General features: G+C 38.2%; 1 protein-coding gene across 2 annotated transcripts in view; it reads left to right on the forward strand.

Moving 5' to 3' along the window:
* Positions 1–16,438, forward strand: part of clybl (citrate lyase beta like) — a 102,762-nt gene extending 86,324 nt beyond the window's left edge. For both annotated transcript variants that reach the window (XM_051709763.1, XM_051709765.1), the window contains 5 exons: positions 64–165; positions 851–944; positions 1,329–1,496; positions 10,688–10,812; positions 11,887–16,438. In XM_051709763.1, the coding sequence (XP_051565723.1) occupies positions 64–165; positions 851–944; positions 1,329–1,496; positions 10,688–10,812; positions 11,887–11,982 (585 nt within the window). In that variant the 3' untranslated portion in view covers positions 11,983–16,438. The remainder of the gene's footprint in view (positions 1–63; positions 166–850; positions 945–1,328; positions 1,497–10,687; positions 10,813–11,886) is intronic.
* Positions 16,439–17,392: the final 954 nt, after the last annotated feature.

The raw sequence follows: 17,392 nt of genomic DNA on the forward strand, positions 1-17,392 counted from the left end.
TGAAGTGATTTTTTTTTATTTATTTTTTTTTTTGTAATGCTCTTTTGTGTGTGTCTGTTTCAGTTTGTTGACAGGTTTGAGCAGTACTTAAAAGGCAGAGAGCTAAAGGAACCCATCCGCTTGGTCACCTTTGTGGAAACTGCTGTGGGTCTGCTAAATTTTAAGGTAAATAACAGCCCTGCAAATCTCATATATCATAACATCTCAAAGAATTTTCAATCTCTTTTGAATTATAAAATCTGTAAATGCCCCCTTTCATGTAACCTTCTAGAAAAAAAATGGACATGTTTTTTTTGTCCGCTCATAAAATATGCAGTTCTTTTTCTTTTGATTATTTTATTTTCCTCCATCCCCCTCCCCCAAACCCTCTGTTGTGCTGGCTAGACGGAATCACAGAGCTGAGACAGGGAAATATTGCAGAGTCACAGCAAGAAGTGAAATTAATTTGGAACCCAACAAAAGCATTCACCAAATTCCATCTGCTCCACGCCTGACACAGTCATATCACATTCCAGACTTTCTCTCACCAATCTTAGTTCTGGGGTTAGTTTAAGCCTTGGAGGGTCTTCATAGATTTCTAGATTTCTCGGTCCATGGGACAGAGATGCGTCAGGCCATTATATGTGTGTGTGTGTGTGACTTTGCAGGTGTGTCTCTTTCTTTTTTATATCTGATCAATTTCCATTTCTTAACACTATTTGAGGAACAGAGGCATGGACAGTGATAAAGGGAGTTTAGGGAAAAATTAGAGCCATCTGACTGAGTGACATGATTGAGTGCCAGAAAAAACACATGTGCACACAAACATACACACACTCGTACAGCTCGTTATTTTCTCTTTCTCTTGAAGGCAGTGTGTGAAGTACTTCGAGATCTTGGGCCAAAGGCAGGTTTTCATCATGATGGAGTTGTCTTTGGGTCAGATGACTTCTGTGCCAGCATAGGTCTGCTGTTTTTACATTTATGTGTATCTTTATTTTGCACCATTTAATAAGCCTTTATTTTATTTGTATGACAGTACCCCAAATGTTCTTAGATGGTAAAATTCTTTTTTTCTTTAATCTGCTAATAAGCTCATATATAGCATGCAATTTGGAATTTTGTTCAGTAATATATTGTGTTTAAGATTATCCCTTGAAAAAGCTTTTATTTAATGTTTGGGTTTTTTATATATATATATATATATATATATATATATATATATATATATATATGTATATATATATGTATATATATATATATATATGTATATGTATATATATATATATATATATATATATATATATATATATATGTATATGTTTGTTTTCTGTCTCTTCCAAATGTAGGTGCCACACGCACCAAAGATGCTAAAGAACTCCTGTACGCACGGCAGAAAGTGGTGGTCACCACCAAAGCATTCGGTCTCCAGGCAATTGACCTTGTTTACATCGACTATAAGGATGTGGAAGGACTGAGGCAGCAGGCCAGAGAAGGCGCGCTCATGGGCTTCACTGGTATGCTGACTGCTATGGTCAAATTAATTTTTCTTTTCTGTTCACTCACTGTATGGTACAGTATTCTGGCCTGGTCTTCCTTACCCAAAGTGGCCTTTCAGAATAATTAGGATCTCTCTCTCTCTCTCTCTCTCTCTCTCTCTCTCTCTCTATATATATATATATATATATATATATATATATATACACACATACACACACACACACATTGGTGGCCAAAAGTGTGGAATAACGTACAGGTTTTGCTATTTCGGAAGGAAATTGGTACTTGAATCCACCAAAGTGGCATTCAACTGATTACAAAGTATAGTCAGGACATTACTGATGTAAAAAAACAGCACCATCACTATTTGAAAAAAGTTATTTTTGATCAAATCTAGACAGGCCCCATTTCCAGCAGCCATCACTCCAACACCTTATCCTTGAGAAAACATGCTAAATTGCTAATTTGGTACTAGAAAATCACTTGCCATTATATCAAACACAGCTGAAAGCTATTTGGTTCATTAAATGAAGCTTAACATTGTCTTTGTGTTTGTTTTTGAGTTGCTACAGAATGCAATAGATTGGCATGTCTTAAGGTCAATATTAGGTCAAAAATAGCAAAAAAGAAACCACTTTCTCAAAAAACTGATGATTTCATACAAAGGTGTACACTACAGTCTTCAAAGACAAAGGACAACTGGCTCTAACATGGACAGAATGAGATGTGGAAGGCCAGATGTATAACTAAACAAGAGGATAAGTATATCAGAGTCTCTAGTTTGAGAAACAGATGCCTCGCATGTCCTCAGCTGGCAGCTTCATTGAATTCTACCTGCTCAACACCAGTTTTATGTGCAACAGTAAAGAGAAGACTCAGGTGTACAGGCCTTGTGGGAAGAATTGCAAAGAAAAAGGCACTTTTGAAACAGAAAAAAAAAAAGAAAAGTTTAGAGTGGGCAAAGAAACACAGACATTGGACAACAGATAATTGGAAAAGAGTGTTATGGATCTTAAACCCATTGAGCCTTTGTGGGATCAGCTAGACTGTAAGGTGCGTGAGAAGTGCCCGACAAGACAGCCACATTTATGGCAAGTGCTACAGGAAGCATGTGGTGAAATGTCACCTGAGTGTCTGGACAAACTGACAGCTAGAATGCCAAGGATCTGCAAAGCTGTCATTGCTACACATGGGAGGATTTTGAAGTCCTTGAAGTAGTTTAAGAAGTTCTGAACATTTTTTTCAAATTGTAAAAGTAATTTTTCACGTTATTAATGTCCTGTCTATACATTGTGATCAGTTGAATGCCACTTTGCTGAATAAAAGTACCAATTTCTTTCCATAAGAGCAAAATCTCTACATTATTCCAAACTTTTGGCCGCAAGTGTGTATATACAGTATATAAAAACTATATATATATATATATATATATATATATATATATATATATATATATATATACACACTATATTGCCAAAAGTATTCGCTCATCTGCCTTTAGACGCATATGAACTTAAGTGACATCCCATTCTTAATCCATAGGGTTTAATATGACGTCGGCCCACCCTTTGCAGCTATAACAGCTTCAACTCTTCTGGGAAGGCTTTCCACAAGGTTGTAAGAGTGTGTTTATGGGAATTTTTGACCATTCTTCCAGAGGTGCATTTGTGAGGTCAGACACTGATGTTGGACGAGAAGGCCTGGCTCACAGTCTTTGCTCTAATTCATCCCAAAGGTGCTCTGTCGGGTTGAGGTCAGGACTCTGTGCAGGCCAGTCAAGTTCTTCCACACCAAACTTGCTCATCCATGTCTTTATGGACCTTGATTTGTGCACTGGTGCGCAGTCATGTTGGAACAGGAAGGGGCCATCCCCAAACTGTTCCCACAAAGTTGGGAGCATGGAATTGTCCAAAATCTGTTGGTATGCTGAAGCATTCAGAGTTCCTTTCACTGGAACTAAGGGGCCAAGCCCAGCTCCTGAAAAACAACCCCACACCATAATCCCCCCTCCACCAAACTTCACAGTTGGCACAATGCAGTCAGACAAGTACCGTTCTCCTGGCAACTGCCAAACCCAGACTCGTCCATCAGATTGCCAGATGGAGAAGCGTGATTCGTCACTCCAGAGAACACTTCTCCACTGCTCTAGAGTCCAGTGGCGGCGTGCTTTACACCACTGCATCTGACGCTTTGCATTGCGCTTGGTGATGTATGGCTTGGATGCAGCTGCTCGGCCATGGAAACCTATTCCATGAAGCTCTCTATGCACTGTTCTTGAGCTAATCTGAAGGCCACATGAACTTTGGAGGTCTGTAGCGATTGACTCTGCAGAAAGTTGGCGACCTCTGCGCACTATGTGCCTCAGCATCCGCTGACCCCGCTCTGTCATTTTACGTGGCCTACCACTTCGTGGCTGAGTTGCTGTCATTCCCAATCGCTTCCACTTTGTTATAATACCACTGACAGTTGACTGTGGAATATTTAGCAGCGAGGAAATTTCACGACTGGACTTGTTGCACAGGTGGCATCCTATCACAGTACCACGCTGGAATTCACTGAGCTCCTGAGAGCGGCTCATTCTTTCACAAATGTTTGTAGAAGCAGTCTGCATGCCTAGGTGCTTCATTTTATACACCTGTGGCCATGGAAGTGATTGGAACACCTGAATTCAGTTATTTGGATGGGTGAACGAATACTTTTGGCAATATAGTGTATATATATGCACTCGCATATATGCATATTCATATATAGAACAAAATGCCCCTTACCAGTGCAAAACCATTAAGAGAACCTGTGATTGATGTCATAAAACTCTAGGCTTAAAATAATATTCTTGTTTGAATATATGTTATAATTGACAGCATAGCACAGATTCTGTTGCCAGAGCTTAATTTGTAATTAACCCTCAATATTCTTTTAAATATCTCACTAAAATTCTGAAAGTGGAACATTTTAACACCTGTTAATAGAACAGTTTTTTTTAAATACAATTGCAAATTAATATTGTCTTGTGGTCTTAATGCCTGTCTCTCCCTCTGCCTTTTGGCCATGTTTGTGTTCCTCTTCTCTTGTCTACCTAATTAGTGCTGTCATGAATTCCTTTTGAACTAAAATGCTGGCATGATTGTTATATTTAAGGGTTTATGAAAACCAGAAACTTTGTGTGTATACAATTTTTATTTGTCATTACCCATTTTTCACTAGAAATAAATTAAGTTACTGCTGCAATTAATGTTGTTATACTGACATGAATCTTCAAAAAAAAAATAATAATAATAATAATATATATATATATATATATATATATATAAATTATTATTATTATTAAAATATATATATATATATTTTGTCTGTATGCATGCATGCATCTCTCTGTCAGTGTATATGTGTTATTTGTGAGTGTGTGTGTGGGAGATCGACGTATGTTCACAGCTCAGTGCTGTGTGGGTTTGTAGCTAGGCAACGTGTGTATGTGTGTAGAGTCCTGGTGAGGGGGTAACTGGCCATGGGAGGCCAGACACAGCCCGCTCTGAGCCTCCGCTAATGAATATGTAATTGCTGTTTGCAGAATACACACTGTTCTCCCTGCACATCTATGTATACACTAGCACTGCCATTCCTCCAAAACACAGCAATCCACTGCTCCAAGATTTTTTCCTCTTTTTTTTTTTTTTTTCCCCTCTTTTTTAATTTTATTTTATCATAATTCCTTATTATTAGTCCAGAGTCAATTTTAAAGTTTTTATAAAAATTAATTTTAAACATCTCATATAGGTTTTTAGGTGATTGACCTATTATATATTTAAACCTGGATTTTGTCATGAAAATTGCCATAAAAGGTGGCAACTACAAATTAAAAAAACTAAAAAACAAATAATTCTTTATTATTCACATCTAATATGTGTGTGATTTTAAAAACAAATTTAGTATCATTTAAGGTTGTAGGCTTAAGAAATTAATAAAATTGCAACTCAGGAAAAACAACTTTTCATACAGAAAATATTTTAAGTATTGTTAAAATATAATAATTATATATAATAATAATTAATTAACAACCCTTGTACTGCTGTAACTATGCTTTCTTCCAACATACCATTCAGTTATTGTTGCTACTTTTAAAATCATGATAAATTAATGAGGAATCTTCTTTAAACAGTGTAGAAACTTTCAGAAGCTTTCTGACAATTTATTATAATAATTTGTTTTTTATGACAATGTTAGCTAATACCACAATTTTGCTGTAGAATCTATAACTATAGTAGCTTTACTATTTTGCCAAAATTATGGTTACCATGGTTCATTTTTTTTAAAGGGAACATGAGTAGGTTAACATGAGCCAACCCATTTATTTACTTTTTATTATTATTATTATTATTATTATTATTATTATTATTATTATTTTGGTTGTGGTGTCCCAGGAAATCTGTTGGGTGCCACTGAAATGGCATTTTTTTTTATTTTTATTATTATTATTATTTTCTCAGTGGCCAGCCTGCAGGTTGATCATGCCATGTTGTAGCCCATCAGCAGAGTGCTCTGTTCAGCAGCCTGTCATCAGGCAGGTGGGGTCAGGTTTGATGACTCTCTTCTGCCTCTCCTGCAATTGGAGCGTCTCCTCATGTTGGGCCGTGTTTAGCGCATTGCTGTCTTTAAGAGCATTGTTGAGTCTTAAGAATGGTTTTAGTTAGTGTCAAGAAATTAAAGAACTCAAGAAAATAAAGATACAACAAAATATTATTGTAAATACAAATCCCTGTATATTAAGTATTAATATATCAAAATAAGCTTTTCCTATTTCCTTTTATACATTTTATTTTTCATTGAATTTACAGCTCAGACAGTTTAGGACTATTTTAGTATAACAACCTCTATCATGCTACATTGTAAAAAAAGAAAAAAAAAATCACATTTGTCTTTTTCTGTTGTTGTTGTTGTGCCTTTTTCATAGATTTTGTCACTCTAAATGACATTTTGAGAATCATCTAACAGGGGGCACTCTACTAAATGGTAATGAGCCAACCAGATATATCCAAACCAGATGGCACCCTGTGATTGGCTGATTTGCTTTGGGGAGCGTTAATGATGCACTGTGGCAGGCGAATAGCAATGTACCGTAAGGGTTTTCCACGCCCCTTTGCCCACTCTGTCACTAGCTGGCTCAGAACAGATATCTCCTGAACAGGTGGCAGTCTAGGGAAGGGGGCATATTTTGTTGATGTGAGGGAACGACCCCCTGCCAGTGTTTTCTGGGATGGGCATCACAAACACGGACCTTGAGCCTCCGCTTTAGGGTGTTGATCCAACAGGCCGTCTCCTCCAGAGCCGCAGAGGGACAATACACACACAGTGGTCCTTACCACCATCATTCTCCCATCTGCAGCACTGTTGGCTAAATAAGAAAACACAGTCATCAAGCTTGTTTGGTTTATTTACATTGCAGTGCATGCCTAGCAGTCATTAGTAAACCAGATCATTTACCTGATGCCTCAGTCACTTTCAATTGTTCAATTTTGTAGTCAGAATTTGTTGTATCTTGCAGTACGTAGCTTTGACAATGTGTTAAAGATGCAAAAAGTAACACCTGTGGTATTGTAGGCTGTTTTAACATATAACTGGCATTATGCTGCAATATGTAACATTGTGTGCTGAATTATGTGGGAACTGAAATGGCACAGGCTGTTTCAGAGGGGTTAACCAAGGTAAGACTTGTAGATGGAGCTAATAGTTTACTCATGTATTAAATTCTGTTCATACCAGCCATCTACCTTTCCGTATTTCCTTTATTTCGGGGACATGCTAAAGCGAAAAGTGATTATGTTATATCTCAAATGAAGCTTCATAACCCAAAAGTCTGATCTGGGAACATGTTCCAGATTATCTGGGTGCAATATGTTATTTTTGAAGATAAGGTTCCTGCCGCCTTGACCGTAATCTGTTTTAGCTTCTTAGCGGATGCTTCAAAGTAGGGAGGAAAGGAAAGATGCATATTTGAAAATGGCCTCCATATTTAATGGAACAATTGTAAGTTAGATTATAGAACATTTTATACCAAACATTGAGATGGAAACCATTTTTAGTTGATCTAAAGGCATGCAGCTTGAATGAAGGATGTGTTTTTCCCACAGAAGCATACATAGTAAATGCATGGATGTCTCACTTCACATAATGGATGATTTCATGGTCGTCTGTTGTAGTTGCCTCCAATTTTTTACTCCAGCGTTGGGTCATTAACACACATAGCTGAGCTTATGAGAGATATCAGTTGCTGCTGTATGATATCTATGTCTAAAGTATGTGTGCACTTTTTATGGAGTGTAGGCACTGAGGTTGCTGTGTGTGTGAGTGTGGCTCTCACACGGTCCTGTAATATAAGCTGCAAGTGATGTCTCACAGAGGCTGCCTCAGTTTGGAGTGTAACTAAGCGTACAGTAAAGTCTCAGAGATCAGCAGGGCACAAGGCAAAAAACGGGATGACACCCATAATTCATACCATCCTCTGTCCCTGCTGTGTCCCTTAAATTCACTCCTGGTCAGGGAGCGGTCTACAGAAAGAGGAGCCAGAACCCACCAATGCCTTCATCTACTTACCAAAGCCCTTTAAACTGGCAGGATATTCCTACATAACTTTTCTATTTTTACAGAATTCAATCATTTCCTGTGGTATTGTGTTAACAGTCTACATAGTGTAAGTTATACGCCTAAAGAAATGAAAAGTGCTTTTGCAAAAAGTCCTATGTTTAAAATGATGTAGACTCTTTATCTTCAGTCATATAAGAAGCTATTTTACTCTACATTTTATTTTACATGTTAAGCTTACATTACCAACCTTGTACAAACCCCCACCCCCCAACTTCGCATTGATAGGTGAAATTGCCTGAAAACAAATTTGTTTGGCAATTAAACTAATTGCGATGATATTGGTTACCGAAAGTTGCTATATTGGCCAGCGAACATAAACTATTGTAAGAAATGTAAGCGTAGTTCTAGCAGGAAGACTCTGGATCTTTACGCATTCATTTAACTCGGGCATCTCATCCAGTCACAATCCAGCCTCTGCTTTATAAGCTCCGCACAGTTGTCTTTCATCGCTCGTATGCCTCCATTGTTTTCACCCCCCTCCACCACATCACCACCAGTTTAGGTCCCGTCCTACCATAGTGGGAAGCTCCTCTCCTGCGGTCATCGCTTTCTGGCAGGATTTTGATGGTTAAGTATCTGAGTGCTGAACTGAAGGACGGGGCTTATGCCAAATGAACTAAATGTCTCTACATTCGTATTAATTCCAATCACCAAGTCTTTCTGATAGAACTTATTTTATGATATACTGTTAACAAAAATGTTTTAAGATGTTATAATGGATGAAGGACCTTAGAGGCCCCTGCTCTTCACTGACTGTCGAGAACAGACAGTACATTTACAGACGCAGTAATAGGCCTGATCATGCTACAGCTGGTTTTTGCATAGTCAAGCCAAAGTCTCCAGCTGTCTCCAAGTACAGTGCATCCAGAAAGTATTCACAATGCTTCACTTTTTCCACATTTTGTTATGTTACAGCCTTGTTCCAAAATTGATTAAATTCATTATTTTCCTCAAAGTTATACAAACAATACCCCATAATGACAACGTGAAAGAAGTTTGTTTGAAATCTTTGCAAATTTATTAAAAATAAAAAACGAAAAAAATCACATGTACATAAGTATTCACAGCTTTTGCTCAATACTTTGTTGAAGCAACTTTGGCACCAATTACAGCCTCAAGTCTTTTTGAGTATGATGCTACAAGCTTGGCACACCTATTTTTGGGCAGTTTCTCCCATTCTTCTTTGCAGGACCTCTCAAGCTCCATCAGGTTGGATGGGGAGCGTCGGTGCACAGCCATTTTCAGATCTCTCCAGAGATGTTCAATCGGGTTCAAGTCTGGGCTCTGGCTGGGCCACTCAAGGACATTCACAGAGTTGTCCCGTAGCCACTCCTTTGTTATCTTGGCTGTGTGCTTAGGGTCGTTGTCCTGTTGGAAGATGAACCTTCGCCCCAGTCTGAGGTCCAGAGCGCTCTGGAGCAGGTTTTCATCAAGGATGTCTCTGTACATTGCTGCATTCATCTTTCCCTCGATCCTGACTAGTCTCCCAGTTCCTGCTACTGAAAAACAGCATGATGCTGCCACCACCATGCTTCACTGTAGGGATGGTATTGGCCAGGTGATGAGTGGTGCCTGGTTTCCTCCAGGCATGACGCTTGCCATTCAGGCCAAAGAGTTCAATCTTTGTTTCTCATGGTCTGAGAGTCCTTCAGGTGCCTTTTGGCAAACTCCAGGCAGGCTGTCATGTGCCTTTTACTGAGGAGTGGCTTCCGTCTGACCACTCTACCATATAGGCCTGATTGGTGGAGTGCTGCAGAGATGGTTGTTCTTCTGGAAGGTTCTCCTCTCTCCACGGAGAAATGCTGGAGCTCTGTCAGAGTGACCATCGTGTTCTTGGTCACCTCCCCGACTAAGGCCCTTCTCCCCCGATCACTCAGTTTGGCCGGGCGGCCAGCTCTAGGAAGGGTCCTGGTGGTTCCAAACTTCTTCCATTTATGGATGATGGAGGCCGCTGTGCTCATTGGGACCTTCAATGCTGCAGAAATTGTTCTGTACCCTTCCCCAGATCTGTGCCTCGATACAATCCTGTCTCGGAGGTCTACAGACAATTCCTTGGACTTCATGGCTTGGTTTGTGCTCTGACATGCACTGTTAACTGTGGGACCTTATATAGACAGGTGTGTGCCTTTCCAAATCATGTCCAATAAACTGAATTTACCACAGGTGGACTCCAATCAAGTTGTAGAAACATCTCAAGGATGATCAGTGGAAACAGGATGCACCTGAGCTAAATTTTGAGTGTCATGGCAAAGGCTGTGAATACTTATGTACATGTGATTTTTTTTGTTTTTTATTTTTAATAAATTTGCAAAGATTTCAAACAAACTTCTTTCACATTGTCATTATGGGGTATTGTTTGTAGAATTTTGAGGAAAATAAAGAATTTAATCCATTTTGGAATAAGGCTGTAACATAACAAAATGTGGAAAAAGTGAAGCGCTGTGAATACTTTCCGGATGCATTGTATATGAAAACAATGCTGAAATTGATATATGGTCATTAAATTTGTTTATTTCAAAATATGTTGTAAGATCAGTTTTGTTTGTCTGTTGTACTTGCTTCTTTCCAGGAAAACAAGTGATCCACCCCAACCAGATCAAGGCTGTTCAAGAGGAATTCACCCCCAGTCCGGAAAGAATCAAGTGGGCCATGGAGCTTATCACTGCATTCGAGGAGCATCAGAAGTTGGGAAAGGTGCACATTCCAGAGCTTCCAAACAGAGATCTCTAATATTTTCCAATGTGACGTAGCATCAAGATGTCCTCCTCGATGCGTTCTGTTCTGTAGCTTTTCAGCTTTCGTCTGAGGAAAGCAAATGAGGAGTCGAATATTGTAGTTCCTAATTTAGTGCGTCATTGAGTCCTGCATTTTCTGCTCGGTAGGGCTGCGCGTGTCTGAGATGTGCTGGTAATGTACAATCTGCCAGTAATTCTTAGGCCAAGGATGGCCTGGGGGTGCGTCAGCGACACTCTCCCTGTTCAGCTTTTTGCTTGCTATCCAAGATTCCAGGGCACAGTTACTTGATTTATTTGTGTTTTCCCATAGTTTTTCAGTGCCCTCTTTAATCTCCTTGCAGATTTGTTACAGAAAATGTTTGCAAAATGCCCACCTGGGGCTTTTCTGCCTGTCAACATGACATTTTTAGATGCTACCAACATTAACAAACTGAATTACATTTATGATACAGCTTAACTGAAGATTTATTTTCTTTGAACAATATGCATATGCATACATCATTTAATTATTGTAACTCTTTCTTGATGAGAGGTTATGACTGGGTAGGCTGATTGAAATATCTGGCTCAGTGTAGTGGCATAATGAATAGGAGCATTTAACATAAGACTTCCAGCCATAATTTTTGCAGCTATCAGGAATATTTCAATTTTTTTTTTTCACCCATGCTGTATTAAAGGCATCTTATTTTAATAAAAAGCATTTCCCAATTCTTAACCAACTTGAATAAAACACAACTTGGTCTTAAATTGGAAGCTAACAAGAGGTTATTATCGATCCACAGTATCATAATGGCAGGCCAATTACACATTAAAAGCTGATTTCAGTTGCTGTAAAAGCTAGAAAATCCATCCTCTACCTTTTTTGTGACATTTGTATTTTTATTAAATTTTGCAGTTCACTCCCTGGAGTCTCAAAATCATTGTAGTGTTATATACCCAGTGCAGCAGAAAGTGCAAGGATATAAATACTTTCAGACAATATCTCAACTGGCTTTATTTTTATTCAACTGGTGTTCTGTTCTCTTCTCCTTAGGGGGCTTTCACCTTTCACGGCAGTATGATTGACATGCCATCTCTGAAGCAAGCTCAGAACATTGTCACATTGACTTCAGCTGTTCAGGGGATGTGAGCTAGACGAGTTCCTCAGTCATCAAAATCTGCACCATGCTGGCAACAAACTGTGTTATGCACTTCACATCAATGCCTAAAATGTGTAATTTTTTTACCAACAGCAGAAAAGATGTACCATACAATATGTTCTGTCTTGATTGCAAAGTAATTGAAGTTCCACTTAAGTCATTTTGGTTGTGTTGACTATTTTTTGTTTGTTTGATTTGGGCTGCTGAAATTTATTGTAGTAGCATTACTATTTTATGCATTAGTTTGTGATTGTGTGTGTGCCAGTGCCCACCCCCCTGCCTCTCCTGTGTCAGGACAGACGATTGTGCATGGCAAAGGTTGTGCATGCCCACTGAAAGGGCAAACAAACAGAGCTGCCATGCCGTTGAGCTTCCATTCAGCCTGAAGACTCCTCCAGGCCCCTGTACATCAAAGTGCTGTTTGCCAAGAAGTCGGCATGAATTTACTAAAACCAACAGAGAGCAAATGAGTCTGCAAGCCCATTCTAAATTGCAGGCCTTTGTTTCAGGGGACTCTGTTAGCCAGTCTGTTCTCTAAGAGAAGGCCTGAATGTGTCTGCTGCCTGCCGTAAGCTCTAAGCTGACCTGATCAGCGGTGAGGCACACATTTGCAAGCAAACACGTACACAAAGGGCTCTGCAGTTTGTCCTTTCTCCTTTATGTAAATATCAGCAGTTTTCCGTGCTTTCCTTGGCTTTTTAATCCCGGGAAGTGGGTCCCATCACTCCATCCAGTTTATAAATTGCCGTGAACTTGCCCAAGCACTAAAAAGACGTGCTGCCGTTGTCAATTTTACCCATGTTCTAAACACGCTTTGTCAAGAATGCCTCTTTTCAAATAAAGCTCCAGGATGTCTCTTGAGAGCATTGTTGTTTTTTAAGTCACATTTGTTATGAATGCATCTTACAGTACACACGGTTCCCACTCCTTGCTGGCCTTTGGCTCCCACGGGCTGATGAGACCTTTGGCAGAAATGACTGGGGTGGATTTGTCTGGGGTGGGGGATGGTTGATGGTTTCGTTAGTCACTATGGTAATAAAACCCTTCACAAGCAGGACTTGATATGGAATGATCAATAGAGTCTCTGGTGAGCATCTCGGTCCCAAGCTCTGTGCCAGCCAAAGGATGCAGACAGAAAGAAAGAAGCCTCCACTGTGAGCAGCCCAAAGGGCCGGCAGTAAGCTGACGGCCTGGCACCCAGCCCACTCTTCTCTCCCTGTCTTCTCTCTCCCATGCTCTCTGCTGTATGCATTCATTTAATTTTCATTTTCTTTTTTGACTCATGTCAGACAGGCCCCTTTGCTCTCCTAAACACTTTTTAAACAAGTTTTGAAGACTCTCAATCAGAACTTGAGACAGTAGGATCAATAGGCCAATGCACATAGATGAGAGAGATTAATACAGAGCTACTTGGATGCATTGTGGCATATACTTCGGCCAACAGACTTGTTAAAAAAAATATATATATAATATATATATATATATATATATATAGGAATAGGAATATTGGACTAAACACAACCCAGCCCCACACAAGAGATTGGATGATGCTGACCTCTGACTTAGTCACATAAAACTTTCTAGGAAATCAGTTTGATTAGTTGTTTGTTGATTGATATGTCACTAAAGTGGACTTCTGTGTGTCTGCCCCCTCCCCTGAAACAGCTACTTTAGTGGTTATTCTGCCTTTACAAAAGCGTACAAATGTGTGTATTTATTGTATTTACTGTTTGTAACTGAGATGTGTGATCATTTTCCATTTTGCACCTTATTTTTTATGCAAAGTGAAATTTTATTTGCCAGTAGAATTAATCCTGTATCTGTACACCAAAGGCAGTGGTAATTTTATTAATTATCTTGAAACTGATCTGCACAGTGAAAGAATTTGGGTTTAAAGGATTTGAGGACAGTAGAGCTCAGCAAAACGCTACTTCCTAATTCTATGTCATTTTTCATGACATTTCTATTATGCCTCTAACTTGACATAATCTTTTCAGCTCACAAGGCAGAATTATTTAAATACATTTACTAGTATTCCCAAAGAGAGTACAATACAATTAACATGAATAGGACCTTACCTAATCTTGACAGCACTCAATTAGGCTTGAAACACAGTCCTGATGGTTATATGCTGAGATTGCTCTCATAAATTATCTGATATCAACCCAGCAGAGAAAATGCATGTATGCAAAGTGCTTTCAGAGGAAAATTAAAAGGAAACGTTTTACATATTTTTCATTAATCTCAATGGGACCCGTGTGGCAGGGAGGATTTTACTTGCCTAATTTCTCACCAAGGGATCTCCCAATAATTACTTTATTCTTTTACTAGACAATATTTGACAAACTCATTTCAACAAAGATGATTTCTCCACAATAAAACAAATCGTTTACAACAGGGGCAGGCAGCAACCATTTTGGAAATAATGTATAACTGAAATTAAATTGAATTTATTGCCAATGAGGATAATGAGAAAAAAAATTAACTCTAATAATGCTTAAAAATGTCTAGGGTTTTTTTTTTTTTTCATGTAGGTAATGTGCTAGAATTATATGCAGAGAACATTATAAAATATACTGTATATATTAACCATATTCTGAATAGTAACTGAATAATGAACTTCCTAAATAATAACTAGGTGGTGATAATAATAATAATAATAATAATAATAATAATGTGACTGAAGGATTATGTATTGCCCAGCAGATGCTAAAGGAGTTTAATTCATACTTGTTCTCATGTTTAAATATAGATTTAAACTAAACATTTTTTCCTTACAAACTTTTTAAATGGCTGTTCTTTTTATTAAAACCAAATTATTTACGCTTTCAAAGGGTAGACTGCTATATTGTTATTTTTATTGTTATTATTATTATGCCTTATTTCTGCTTTTGCTTCATTTTTCTTTATTTTTGCTCAACGTCATGATTTTACAAGCAAGGGCTGTTCAGACTAGCTACTTTAATGTTTTGAAATGTAGCGTATATTGTGTTGGTGTATGAGCCAGACACAACTCAGTCAAACTTAGATTGTTGATGGTAGCATAGTTACATGCATCAGCAAAATGTCAACAAGGTTTTTACGGCTTTAAATGCAAGAGTAATTTTCAGTATAAAGGCACACCAAAATAGCCTAGTGTTCCTTAATTCTGTAGCAACTTTAAGTTTTCGCTTTTCCTAATTTTTAATTATTTAAATTGGGCTATTTAAAAAAGTTATATTTATATATAAAGTAATTACTACATATTTACATAAACCCATTATTTGAAATGGAGAAAGATCAAAGGGCAAACCCCAGTAAACCTTCTCCGGTCTTTGTCTGCGGTTGCTATGGCTTCGAGTTGAGGGGCCAAGTAAATCAGACACGATACAGTGCGACAAAAAGTCTCCGATAACTTTTTCATTTTTAGTCGGCTTGACCCAACATACCCTTTAAATTTATTTTCTTACCATGAACTTTCATGAATAGCTAATGTCCAAGGATGATGTTTATTCAGCTGCTGCTGCTGCATAATTGTCTTTTTCCATAAAAGTTCACTCTCTGTCATTGCTAAATATTGTTCTGATTATTATTATTATTAATCTAATCTAATCTGAAACGTAGGCTGTCATTACCTGCTAAATTGATGTCACGTATTGACTTGCATGAGTGCATTATGAAAATAGTTTGTAACTTTTTAATATTCACATTTTATTTGAATTATCTTATTCTTGATCGTCACGTCAGGCCTGTAGAGCACTATTAGCAGATGCAATTTCCACTATACACTGTTCAGACTTTGGAACAGCCCATGGGTGGATTCCCCAATTACAGGCCCCCCTGCAAATTGACTTTTCCTTCTGTTGTGACAAAATGGTGCAATTGTCGCGTAGCCTCCAGGATAATCATCGCATCATGGTTTTATGTATATTACAGCGGCTGGCTCATTATCACACAACTGCTCGTGAATTAGAGAAATTAAAACAATTCCGCGATATCTTTCATGGATGCGATAAAATAGATACGCTTTTGAGTGCTAGTGAGCTTGCTGTGTGTCTTGACTGCTTGGCGCAGCTTGTACTATCTCACCCACTGGTTTTCTGATGAAAGAAGAACAGAACTTTAAGAAGTGTGCCGCCGGATGCTGTCAGAATTGAGGGCACGAAGAGAATGGCTGTTCATAAAGGCGATATTTATTGCTTCTAGGCTGTTAAGACTTCTGCAGTTGAAACCTCCTAGAACGGTGCCGATGCATCCATACAGCAAACGAGAGGAATATATGATCTGTCTGCTCTTATAGGTTGCTGTCTGGTCATATTTGTACTTGCCCATAGTTCTAATGAGTAACAGGTGCATTATGTGAATTAAAGTCAATCCACATTTATGATGAAACTATGTTTAAGGCATTTGTCTAGCAGAGGTAAAATATAGGCCTTATCTCGAAAAGAAATCATACAATAAAAAGGTGTGTTTGGTTACATAAATGCTATATTGTTGTAGTGATTGTCATATCAAACATTTCCCTTGCATGTCCATAATGTCATGGCATTTCTAACATGCATGATCTAATTTTACTTTCATTTTGTGCATTTTGTGCGTTCATTGCTTTGACTTTATCTTGGGGTGACCGGCTAGCCATAGGCCTACTCTTTTCCAACTCACTGATTTTACTGTCAGGTACCGAATCTCCCTTGGACATGTGAACACGACACCAGCCTCTGGTTGATCACCTTGTCTTGACACAAGTTCACCAGACTATTACCATGTCCATCTTGTGCTTGGCACACACAAGCCATGCAGGAAACGCATACACCTTTGCGTTGACAAGTCTCACTTCAAATACATTTTTACAAGACGGTAAAACTTTAACAACATTGATAATAAAAATGCATACATTAATAATGTTAACAAATGTATTCGATGTTATGCTTAATGTTTATTCTAATCATGGAACTTTAACTCGTATATGTTCACATATTTTAATGTAGGCCTACATGAACTGATCTGTTAATCGTGTTTATAAATATGTTAATAATGAAAGTTATGCAGAAGTGTTGCCGAGAAGTCATGAAAATAGCCTGAAGTCGCAATTGATTGTGATTTCATCACACCAGAAATTAGATTATGGACTTTGCTGCACTTAAGTGCGTTAAAGGGGCTGAGTAATCATTTTGGCGTGCGATTGGTCAGATGGGACACGTGTCACTCCCTCAAAAATTAACCCATTTCCTCGTAAATGTTTAGGCTAATCAATATGTTGTGATTTTATATTAGCTTTACCGACTATTTGATTCAAGTTATTAGTCTGCCCTATTTTAGGATATATTTGTTCTTTTCGTTAATTCTCGTTAAACTACTTGAAAATGAAACTCAAAGTTTATTAAGTTTCCAGTTCGTAAAAATCCTTATTTTATTTTATGG

The sequence above is a fragment of the Myxocyprinus asiaticus genome, chromosome 11, assembly GCF_019703515.2.
Source record: "Myxocyprinus asiaticus isolate MX2 ecotype Aquarium Trade chromosome 11, UBuf_Myxa_2, whole genome shotgun sequence".
Classification (NCBI taxonomy): Eukaryota; Metazoa; Chordata; class Actinopteri; order Cypriniformes; family Catostomidae; genus Myxocyprinus; species Myxocyprinus asiaticus.